This window comes from Cervus elaphus, chromosome 33 (genome assembly GCF_910594005.1).
Source record: "Cervus elaphus chromosome 33, mCerEla1.1, whole genome shotgun sequence".
NCBI lineage: Eukaryota > Metazoa > Chordata > Mammalia > Artiodactyla > Cervidae > Cervus > Cervus elaphus.
The window spans coordinates 35,486,218-35,498,792 of NC_057847.1; the positions used below are offsets into that span (position 1 = coordinate 35,486,218).

General features: G+C 39.6%; 1 protein-coding gene across 2 annotated transcripts in view; it reads left to right on the forward strand.

Moving 5' to 3' along the window:
- The first annotated feature begins 11,228 nt into the window (after positions 1-11,228).
- Positions 11,229-12,575, forward strand: part of FIGN (fidgetin, microtubule severing factor) — a 130,734-nt gene continuing 129,387 nt past the window's right edge. For both annotated transcript variants that reach the window (XM_043894216.1, XM_043894219.1), the window contains exons 1-2: positions 11,229-11,362; positions 12,137-12,306. Coding sequence is in view for 1 of the 2 variants with exons in the window: in XM_043894219.1 (XP_043750154.1) it covers positions 12,282-12,306 (25 nt within the window). In the remaining variant the exon portion in view is untranslated. The remainder of the gene's footprint in view (positions 11,363-12,136; positions 12,307-12,575) is intronic.

Consider the following 12,575-nt stretch of genomic DNA (forward strand, 5'->3'; position numbering starts at 1 on the left):
AAGGAAGGAAAGAAAGTTCCTACTGCTTTGGTAGCAGAAGCAAAAATGGCCTTCATTATATAGCATTTGACATGAGCATGCTGCTCAATTGTTTGGTTTTTAAAAATATAATTATAGTCATTATAAGAATGGTTTTTATTTTTGAAGCAGTATTTATATGTAGGAGTTTCTTGAAGTCATGCCTCTATACTTTTAAATTATTCAATATTTATTCTCCTCCTTCCTCTGCCTCCTCTTCCCCTCCTGCCCACCTTCCTTCCCCTCTTCCTCCTTCTGGGAGGTAAACATTGACAGTGATCCTACAGAAAATTATTTCAAGTGAAAGCTGTCATTACTTGTCTCACTGTCAGTACAATGAAATGATAGTTTATCAGTTTAAGTTCATTCTCTATAGTTTAAGTTATCACAGGTAAAAAGTTGTGTTTCTTCAAAATACAACAAGATTCAGTAACTAAACTTGTTAATGGCTTGATGTTTGACTGCTTTTCTGGTACAACAATGTCTATCCCCAATTTTTTCCTATTGCATTGTTTAATTCCCTCTTATTTTCGAGGTTCTAAGAAGGGCTACGGAGAAGGCAATGGCATCCCACTCCAGTACTCTTGCCTGGAAAATCCCATGGATGGAGGGGCCTGGTAGGCTGCAGTCCATGGGGTCGCAAAGAATCCGACAGGACTGAGCGACTTCACTTTCATGCATTAGAGAAGGAAATGGCAACCCACTCCAGCATTCTTGGCTGGAGAATCCCAGGGACAGGGGAGCCTGGTGGGCTGCCGTCTATGGGGTCGCACAGAGTCGGACACGACTGAAGTGACTTAGCAGCAGCAGCAGCGGCAAGAAGAGCTAAGACACTCGGTTGTTGTTGCTCAGTCACTCAGTGGTGTCCGACTCTTGTGACCCCATGGACTGCAGCAGCCAGGCTTCCCTGTCCTTCATCATCTCCCAGAGTATGCTCAAACTTGTGTCTATTGAGTTGGTGATGTCATCCAACCATCTCATCCTCTGTCATCTCCTTCTCCTCTTGCCTTCAGTCTTTCCCAACAACAAGGTCTTTTCTAATGAGTCAGCTTTTCACATCAGGTGGCCAAAATATTGGAGCTTCAATTTCAGCATCAGTCCTTCCAATGAATAATCAGGACTAATTTCCTTTAGGATTAACTGGTTTAGTCCCCTTGCTGTCCAAGCGACTCTCAAGAGTCTTCTCCAACACCACAGTTCAAAAGCATCAAACATTTGGTGCTCAACCTTCTTTATGATCCAACTCTCACTACTGAAAAAACCATAACTTTGGCTATACGGGATTTTGTCAGCAAAGTGATGTCTCTGTTTTTAATACGCTGTCTAGGTTTGTCATAGCTTTCCTTCTGAGGACAAGTGTCTTTTAATTTCATGGCTGCAGTCACCATCTGCAGTGACTTGGAACCTGAAAATAACACCCGTCACTGTTCCCATTGTTTCCCCCATCTATCTGTCATGAACTGATGGGACTGGATGCCATGATCTGTGTTTTTTGAATGGTGAGTTTTAAAGCCAGCTTTTTCATTCTCTTTCACCTTCATCAAGAGGCTCTTTAGTTCCTCTTCACTTTCTGCCATAAGGGTGGTGTCATCTGCATATCTGAGTTTATTGATATTTCTCCCGGCAATCTTGATTCTAGCTTCTGATTCATCCAGCCCAGGATTTCGCATGATGTACTCTGCATACAAGTTAAATAAGCAGGGTGGTGATATAGAGACTTGATTTACTCCTTTCCCAATTTGGAACCAGTCCATTGTTCCATGTTTGGTTCTAACTGTTGCCTCTTGGCCTGCATACAGGTTTCTCAGGAAGCAGGTAAGGTGGTCTGGAATTCCCACCTCTTTAAGAATTTTCCACAGTTTGTTGTGATCCACACAGTCAAAGGCTCTAGCATAGTTAGTGAAGCAGAAGTAGATGCTTTTCTGGAATTCTCTTGTTTCTTCTATGATCCAAAAGATGTTGGCAATTTGATCTCTGGCTCCTCTGCGTTTTCTAAATCTAGCTTGTAAATCTGAAAGTTCTTGATTCACATACTTTTGAAGCCTAGCTTGGAGGATTTTGAGCATTACCTTACTAGCATGTGAAATGAATGCAATTGTGCAGTAGTCTGAACCTTCTTTGGTATTACCCTTCTTTGGCATTGGAATGAAAACTGACCTTTTCCAGTACTGTGGCTACTTCCTAATTTTACTTTTGTGCTGTTTCTTCCTTAAATGGATTTAGCTCCATTCCTTCATTCAATCATTTGACAGCTGAATGTCTCCTATGTGCCAAACCACAGACTTTTTTACCTTAAATTCTTTAAGAAAGTTAATATTTAAATGCTTTCATTCACGTTACTATTATATTTAGCTAATCAATATCTCTATTATTTGCCTAAACCCAAAAGTATTTAAATATTTTAACTAATGTTCATAATAATAGTTTCCACATCCCAGGTTCCTGATCGGTTTTGAAAGGATGGCCTTTTACCTGCACTATGAGCCACTGAAACTTAGGAAAAGCAGGTTCTTAAAATAAAGATATAAACTAGATAATTAAAAAACTGACTTGTATCCATACCACTACGATAGAAAGTATGACAAGTAAATTAGACTGTTCATATACAGGTTGTAATATGCAAACACTTCAGTTGTGCAGTGCAACAACTTCTGGGGGCCCCACTCATAACAACCATGGTACAAATGAAATTCCTGATATTATAAAGAATGGTGGAGAGCCTTAGTAAATAAATCAACTTTATTGTTTTTATTAAATTGATTGGCTGCAGTAGTTGGGGGACCAAAATATAGTCTAGTCTTATTCACCATATTTGATTCACATAATACCCCAACCTATATCCAAGCATGTATTCTTACCATTTCTGTAACTAACATCCTGGTTACTTATGGTTCTCTTCACCCTCTCTTCATTCAGATAGCTGAAAATCTGATTGTTCTGTAAGTATGATGCCTCTTTAGAAAACAGAAGACATTACTTATACTTATTCATGATAAGTGGCACTTTCCTCACAGCCTAGACAGTAAAGGTTCTGCCTGCAAAGCAGCAGATGCAGGTTCGATGCCTGGGTTGGAAAGATCTCCTGGAGGAGGGCATGACTACCCACTCCAGTATTCTTGTCTGGAGAATTCCATGGACAGATGAGCCTGGCGGGCTACATTCCATGGGGTCACAAAGAGTTGGACTTGACTGAGCAACTAAGCATGCATGCATGCATGATAAGTAACAAACTACACCCTAGATTTCTCCTATGCACTATAACCCAAACTTGTCATTTTTGGAAACTAATAATAACAGTGAAAACCACATTGGAAGCAAGTATTTGAGATAGCATATAGTTTATATTTAAAGATGCTGTTGTCTGATTACCTATGTACCTATGCTAAAAGAATGACTAAGATTGTAGTTTGTGTCTATGTTTTACAAGGTTTGAGAGCTATTCATATCTTTTGTCCCCTAATAGGAGACAGTACCAAAAGGGGACTTTCGAGTTATAATGCCCTAGTCAACCAGCACACTAGGTCATCTGATAATGGTTGGCCTGGCAGGGGTCCAAGGCAGGGGATACTTTGTAGGTATCTTCCTGTCCTCACTCCAGTGATGACTGTGAAGTATGGTGGAGCATTTGTGTATTAGCAAGAAGGAAACGGAGAAGAGAAGTATGAAAAAGGGAAAGGTGAATGAAAATTACTGCTTGGAAAAAAAAAATAACAGTGTTTAGTGTTCTGAGAAGAATTTTATTTTTCTTCTTTTGAATTGAAAAAAAAAAAAAAAAAACACGCACATGGCTTGTGGCCTTAAGGAGAGAAGCCCAGGAACAAGGCTGCTTTTGTACTCTATTAAGGTTGAGATTAAAGTCCCTACTGATAAACTGAACATTCTTTAAAAGTGACCAGAAGCAAACAGTGTCTGTTTGCTGCTACTTTATTACAAAGACACCACTGAGAATAGCTAAGAATATACTATTTGATCTTTTTAACAGGTTGACCAAATGATTGCAGTTGGCTCTAGTACATGAGATGCTTTCTGCAAATTATTGTTTCTGGTTACAAACCTTCATAATATCTCAGAATGAATTATGTATGTATTTCATGTTTTCTTTTCTGTTATCAGCCTTGATGTTCTCATTTCAAGTTTCACCCTAGCCTCCTAATAATGCAATATTGAGGCCATTCAGACACTAATTATGCCTCCGTGGCTTTTTTGAAATGACTAAATCAGCATCAGTTCTATAATTATCATTAGCAAGTTTGTATCAGTAGCTCACATCACTTGAAAAGCTCAACTTAAATGATTTGTGAATATCCTCATCTAATACATTGAAGACTCTCCATAGATACACACAGGTGCATGCATATTGCTTTATGTAAAATATAAAGTCTGTACATCTATATTGTATGAAATATATTTTCAATGCAATATTAAAACATTATTTCCATAGCTTTAAATATTAAGCTAGACAGAGACACCCAAGATACCTGTGCTTTAAAAGCTTAGTTGGGGTGAGCAGTGTAAGGAAACAGAAAACTATTACTTATACTTAAGGCTAATCTGATGTCTTCCTCATTTTCTGAATGTTCAAATAGGAATCTGGCAAAGATGATTGACAGGAAGAAGTATCCAAATGCAATTCCTCTGTATTTTCATTGTCTCTGTTCTTGAATTATTGATATTGCCAGTAGTCATTTGCCATGAAAACAAATCAAGGTATATATGGTAAGCACTTCCTTGAATGCAACACTTTTATATTTTAAAAAATGTTTACAGTATGCCATTTTTATAATTTAACAAAATGGCAAACTGATGGGAGGAAAAACTACAGCTAAATAAAAGTGTAGTGCAAATTAAAATCTTAATTCTGTGAATAAATGCACAAATGCTGTGTGGAAACATTATGGGGGTGGAGAGGGCAGGGAACACCAGCTACTGAGGGAAGGTAGGAAGATTTCTTTGTATCACTTAGAAGGGAAAGACTCATGTTAAATAGGAAAACCTGATAAGAATTGCTGAATTTAGGTCTCTTTAGGAATAGTGGAACACACATCAAAAGCTAAGCCATTATACTTCCCAGTGACAATCTTTTTTTTTTTTTTTTTTCACACCACCTAATACCAGATCCTTGTTTTGTACAAAAAAACTTGTGCCAGACTGTAGTATTTTATGACCTACATTATTACCCTCTGGGTAGTCAAATGATGGTGCCAAACTAATTATTGCTTTGTCTAATTTTAAATCCAGGTCTATGGAGATTAACAGCTTGCACATTAATTCAAAGCACCAACAGCCCACCTAACCTAATGCTGTTTTAAGTGAATTAAAAATCCTGTTTAGGAAACTTTAATATACTTTAAATGAAGGAAATGTGCATCTATATTTTTATCCAGTATATAAAAACCAAATTCACTTTGCTTATTTTGCTTGCCCAAACATACTCCAGGGAGGAACTTTTCTTATCTTCAGGCATTACTTCCCTTGAAAATGAAATACCTGCTAAGCTAAAAGCACAGGCTGAGTGGAACTAATTGTAAAGTGGCAGTGGTGATGGCGGGGAGAGGGAAGTGAAATAATGAGAAGAAAGACTATGTTCAGGTTGAGGAAGAAAAACATTCCATTCCAATGTATTGTACCTTTTTATATCTTTGACATTAAATGAATGCCTTTAAACACACTGACATTTTGTAATATTACAAAATGAACGTACAGTATTGAGCAATCAATACAGATGGACCATCTATAAAGAAGGCAAGGAAGCATATCACTGAACCCTACAGGAAGGATTGACAGTTTGAGGGACCAGAAAATGATAGTCCATTGCAATAACTTCCCAGCCCGTCCCCCTGTTTCCAGTTCTATTAGCTATATCTTCTTAAAGCAGGTCTCAGACCTCATAAATCTCCTGCTTAAAAACCAATGAGAGCTTCCTGTTACTTACCTACTGCAGTGCAAACCTCTCACCCAAGGACTGAATGAAATTCCTCCATAATGCACCCCCCATTCTCATCCTCATCTTTATTTCCTGCTTTGTGTCTGTACAAAGCAAGGGCTCGAACAAACAAACTAGATGAGATGCTGTTTCCTGCAAAGGACCACGTAGTTTTGTTCCTTGCTGCGTTTGTGAATCCCTATTTCCTCAACACCTCAACTCCTTAATTTCCTCAATCAATTTACTCACTAAACGTTTATTGTCACTATTTTAAGCACTGGGGAGGAAAAAACAAAACAAAGATGGAAATTACAATGATGCCTGCCCTCAAGAAGCTTACAATACAACAGAGGGATCAAATACAAAGATACTTTTAAAATGATGTGATAATGAGAGAAAGAGATACAGTGTCTGAAAAGAGCCCAGGGGAAAGATACTGAAGTGCCCCTAGGAAGGCTGGGAAGTCTCCCTTGGAGGAGATAAGAGCTCTGAGTGTCTGCAAGGAGTTAGCGCACAGAAGAGGAGGGCAAATAGGGGGCTCAATGAATAGCAAGGCACGGAGGGGACAAATGACACGGTGCATGCAAATGACAAGCAGCTTGTTGTGTAGGGAAATAAAGATACTACAAAGGCCAGGAAAACTGACGCCTCCTTCATGAAAGAACCTATATCTTCTGGACAGAACCCCTTTATGACTCACTTATTATAGTTCAACATTCACTTTGAACTATATTTATCTGGACACATCCATGACATATTAATGTCGGTTTTTTTTAAATCCTCTGCAATTTTTAGGGCAATGCTTTTAACCACAGTAAGTGTTCAGTATGTACTTTTCCTAAATGAGGTTGAGAGGCAGAAGTTGCAGCAAATATGTGAACAGTACCACTATTTAAAGAGTAAATGAAAAAAACCATAATCCTCAGGTTATTAGAAGAAAACACTTTTGCAAAACCAAGAAAACATCTCTGGTGAACCTATCACAGGATTTTCCGGTTGTCTCTCCATTGTAGGGTGAGGTCACAGAAGAGATATACAGACCACTCTAATGCCATTTGACAGTACCTGTATTCAAGTGTAATTCTAACAAATTGAGTAATTTCACAAAAATGAGGTCAAGGTCTTCACTTTTTTTTTTTTTGAGGAGGGGAATAGTGCATAAGAACATCTTAGTAGTCTCAGTTGAAGTGCAAATGAAGATCCTTAAACTGCAATTTTATGGAAACATTAAAAAATTACTATGTCAGTAATTTGCATTATTATAAGACACTTCAGATTTTGTGAGCAATATGAAAAAAAAAAGTGTAGGTCTTGTAAATAGCTACTAAGTCTTGGAATGTTTTTTGAAACATAGTTTGGAAGAAGATATTGCTAGTTTAATGTTCTATTAAAATAGTCCTTGAGTTTGAAACTAAAAAGCAGTTTTAAAAGTTGAATTGTGTTGAGCATTTCATAATAAACCATACATTACAGAAACTTGTTTTTCTCTGTAAAGCATCTTGTCACCTTCTTCTCCTTCATCTTCTCTACACTCTATCTACCGTCATCTTTCCCTTATTTTCCTTTCCCATCACGTGGGTAAAGCACACCTCTGTGTCTAACCTGGGTCAAATTCTCCTTAGTCCAGTGCAGACAAACATAGGGGCATCTGTAAAATCCCTGCAGAATCACCTTGCTTATTTTCTTACTTTGTGGTTGTTGATATGTGTAATGAGAATAAGAACAGGGAAAAGTAAAGTAATTTTTCCCTCTGAATGATTTTGAGAGGGTTGTTGATATGCGTAATGAGAATAAGAACAGGGAAAAGTAAAGTAATTTTTCCCTCTGAATGATTTTGAGAGGAAAACACACACAGAGGGACACACACAATCCTGAAAGAAAAAGGGATACTTCATGTTTACTTTTCTTCTGATTTTCTTAAAAAGCCCAAGTCAGAATATACTGTCTATTAGAAATTCATCTACATTTCTACATTTAAAAAGTAAAAGAAAGAGATAAGCAAAGTATATAATGCAGTGGGAAAAACAATTAGCCCAGGTTTTCATTGAATTAACTATTTCTTTGACTAGCCAATCAGCTTTCTTTAAAGACTCGATTTCTTATTCTCATGTTACCACAAGAGAAGTTTCATAAAATATAGTATAGAGATAGGTATCAATTATAACCAGAAACTTTAGAATACAACTTTAAAAATATAGCTAGAATACAGTGACTATTAAGATGCTATTTAATTGAATCACATTGTTATAGTTTTACTAAGACAACAAAAATAAAACATTGTGCTAATTTTACAAAAAAAAAAAAAATGAAACTTTGGAAAAACAAAGCTTCATATTCCTCTGCAAAATGTAATGTAAGAAAAGCAGCCTTTCCCCATACATAAGAAGATAGAAAGAAACCTAGAAATAGTGGGATGATGAACTCCACTATGGATTTTATTAGTTGTGCAAATCCCATAATATTTTATTACATAAGCCTTTTTTCCCCCTGGGAATATATGTAATTTTGAACACTTTGAAAACTCTATGTAAATATAAGCAATGATCTTTTGAATAGTTTCCATTTCTTTGATCCCAATGTTAATTATGCCCATCTGTATGGTGAATGATAGATTTTATAATCTGTATTTCAAATGAATATATAAGAGAACTGGAGAAAGTACTACTTCTCTATGAATAAACTTCTGCTAACCACACTTTTCCTGGTCCCTTTTAAAAGTAGGGCTTAGTTTACTTTAAATACTGAAAATGAATTTGTTAATCATCAAAATACATTGTTTTTACTCAGTAGTGATTCCATTATTTCTGTTTTATTCAGTGTTTTGGTTTACATGAGGAACTGTAAATTCAGTACTAGGAATTTCGTGTTAAAGGTTGATGAGCTTTGAACTTTTTTTAACAAACAAGGACAGAGCAGTTTTGCTTGAATTGCACAGAGGGCTTGTCATCGGCATTCTCCACATGGGCAATAACTGAAATTATAAATTCTTCACAGTTGTTGTTTAATTCATCTGTACTCAATCCAACAGTGACCCATAGATACTTTCCTATACTTATTTCTTTGTGGTGAAATCCAATGGGCAACTTCTCATAATATCATTTTCAAAGTTATCTTGTAAATATAACTAAAGGAGCTTCAGTACTCTCTGTTAATCAGAATAAAGTTCTTCTGTTTTATCTTGAAGCCTGTTTTTTTAAAAAATGCACAAAAAGGTCAAATCTATTCCAAATACAGATTTCATTCCCTGGAAATACTTAGTAAGATTTTGAATCAGATTTTTTTTTTTTCTCTTTTAAATTCTGTCATCTGCCTAGATTTAACTAAAATAATTTTTCTTTCTCATTGTGTTAGTTAAATGCATTCATTCAATAGCTGTCTGTTTAAAGGTAAGAAAATCACAGAAGGAGAATGAAATTAATTTCGGACTATATATGTGGTATATTTTAAAAGCTGCATTTCATCATCTGGAGAGCTGCAATTTAGTCTATTAAATCTATAACAGAGAAGGGGGGGAAATGTGACTACCGTTTGTTATCAGGAGGGTCAGTCCTAAAAAGTATATTTTTTCGGTTCCAACCTTCAAAGGTAACATTTTCAGCTTGATGGGCTCCCGGTCGAATATTTAATTCGCCTCTTTCGTTCTTAGCTTAGTTGAAATATAGAGGGCCGGATGTCCACCAGGCCAAAGTATAAACTTACCATTTATCTATTAAAGTCATATTTAATGAAAACGAAGAGAAATTATTACCCCACTCACTCTCTTTCTCATTACAATTTCTAAAGAACTTTGCCGGGCACATTATCTCGTAGACATCATGATCAAATGTTATTGTTTGCTTTATTATCTCAGTTGGATGGTTGGCTAGTCTAGAATGAAATAGGTTGAAGGCAATACTCGCAGCCTAGAAGTCTGAATGAGGTTCCCATTCAAATGATCCTGGTTGTTTGGGGGTGGGGCGGGGTGATTAGTAAACCAACTGAGCTTACCCTGCATAGTAAGCGTCTGGATGCAGCACATTTACATCTAACAAGAGACCCCAGAAAACGTGTGTGTGTTTCTTAAACCTTATGTTCCGAACAAAAGGCTATCTCAGCAACAGACAATCAGCACTGCATCGCTCCCTGGGATGCAGCAACACATTCAACTGCACATTTCATTCTTCTTCAGCTCCCAGCACCACAAAGCCCCTACTCTCTTCCCACTCCTGGGTCCCCAGATTGCTCCCTAGAAGGGGGCTGGGAAAGCTAGGCAGGCTAACGTCTATGCCTGCGCACCAGCCGCCCGCACCAGGGGCCCCCGGGCGCTGCGTTCCCCAGCCCGAGTCGCCTGGGGGAGATAGGGAGGGGAGCCGGAGCACCGCAGAGTGGACCGCACACCTAGCCACTTCGGATCTTATTTATTCACAGGGCGGCGGGGGAGGGGAACTGGGTGAATTCGGCTTTTCCCCCCGAAGTTGCCTCCTCTTTTTGCAGATAAAGTCATTCTCTGGCTGATGCTGGGAGCCCCAGGGAGAGTGAGGGTGAGGTCCCGGCTCTCGGGGGTCCGGGTCCCGTCCTGAGCGCGGAGTCATGGGGGTGGGGACGGGGGAAGCGGCGAGGCAGCTGTCGAGAGGGCCTGGGGCGGGCGGGAGTGCGTGCGGGGAGGGGCGGCGGGCCCCAGAGCCGGGGAAGGAGGGCTGGGAGCGAGGGCCGGCTGGTCACGCGTGGGAAAGAAAGGCACCCCCCCTTCCCTCCGGAGGTACCGCTCCCCTCTCCCCAGGCTGGGCCGCCCGAGAGTGCGGGCAGGCAGAGCTCCGGGTCCCCGCGCGCGTAATCATGACCTCCGGGCCCCCTCCGGGCGGCGCGAGCGCGTCGGCGAGGCTGGGCGGCCGCCGCGGCCCCGGCCGTGTAACATGACCCGAGCGGCCGGCCGGCCAGCGCGGCGCGGCCATTGAGCCCTCCCTGCCCATGAATCTCTGGCGCGTCTCTAGCTCGCTCTCCGCTCGCCTCCCGCCTCCCTTTCTCCCCCTCCAGCTCCGCGGGCTCCGAGCGCCTCTCCCTCTCGGTCCTCCCGCTGCCCGTCTCTCTCCACTGCCCGCCTCTCGCCACTGCCTCCCGTCTCCTCTCCCTCACGGCAGCCTCCGTCTCTTTTCTCCCTCTCTCCTTTGAAAACTGATCTTTGGCTCTTAGTGTGAAAGTGATTTGAATTTGGCTCGGCGGCGCTCTGCGCCTGCGCCCAGCCTCTGGCATGCTGGCTCCTTCCAAGCAGCTGTTTTGGGTTTGAAATTCCAACATGGCAGAGGCTGCAGTCCGTCTTCCCTTCAAAAACTTGGAATGATTTCAAATCATAGGCACCTTCACTTAACCCTAGCTTCCATTCATCAGCAAACACATCGGATCGATGCTACGCTAAGCTATCGGGTTTTCGCTCCGCGAGTTCAGGTAAGAGGAGCTTCGTAGTTTTCTACCATCTGTTTAAATTTGTTTTTGTGGTTGTTTGCTTAATTTTTAAAGAATATAAATACATTCAAGACCGTAATGAAAAGAGATCTTCGAGTTGTGCTTTAAACATTACATTTAATTTGCACTCGTTTCTATTCTGTACGCCAACCTGCTGTCTAATTTCTCTGTACAAAGTAGCTCTGAAACATTAGAATGCATATTTTTGCTGCTTAATCATTGTAACAATAGTGTGGGATTAAGAGTTCGCGATTGCAAGAATTTCGTTTTCCGCTATATAGGGCTTACTTATTACTCTCTTTTTTACTTCAAAAATAAAAAATAAGAAAGCGGAGCCATAGGGTGGGGCTAGACTTTCTTCGGGAACTAACTTCTAAGTAAATAAGAAGTGTAAATAAGAATCTTGCACACACAAAAAGTTAAGGTTAAATTACAATCTCGTGACTGGAGGAACGTGAAAATGTCAGAAGATCGGTTGCAGAAAAATGTAAGCACATCATCTTGGATGGGGTACAGCGTGGTGGGCGTATTGTTGGCAAGGAACGGGAGAGAAAGATGTATAATTTAATGGTATATACAATCCACTGATCCTATTACCGTCCTCCCCGGAGCTCTTGTTAGTTTCAATGGGAGTGAGTGAAATTGACATGGACTTGCATTCCTGGTCATGTGCTTTTTTTTCCTTTCTTTCTTCTCCTGTGATCTGAGATCCCCTTTTTGTTGATGTTGCTTTCCCCCTTAATTATATGCATGTAGGTTAAATGAATACCTGACGAAAGGGCCCACGTTTCAAGGCAGTGACATTTGATAGCTGAGAGGAAAAGTGACTTTAATGAAAAGCAACCTTTGGAATTCCTGCTTGTGAGAAATCCAATTCAGCTTTTTGTGCTGCCAGCAAGAAATGATCAGTAGCACCAGTGTTTATGGTATGTCAGTTTTGGAATTTACTTCCTTTGCATCTAAATAGGAAAGACAAATTAAATAGTATGATAAAACCATTGGAGACTCTGCTTGGGGAGCAGCTGTTGATGATATATAATTCCTTTATATATATATATATATATATATATGTATATTTTAATGTTAAAATGCCTGTTTGCTTTTGCTATCACTTGTTTGTATGTTTCAGTTTTTGATTAATAAATGACTGGAGTCCACCTTTATCAGTTTTAGCGTAATACCAAAGTTGCATGTT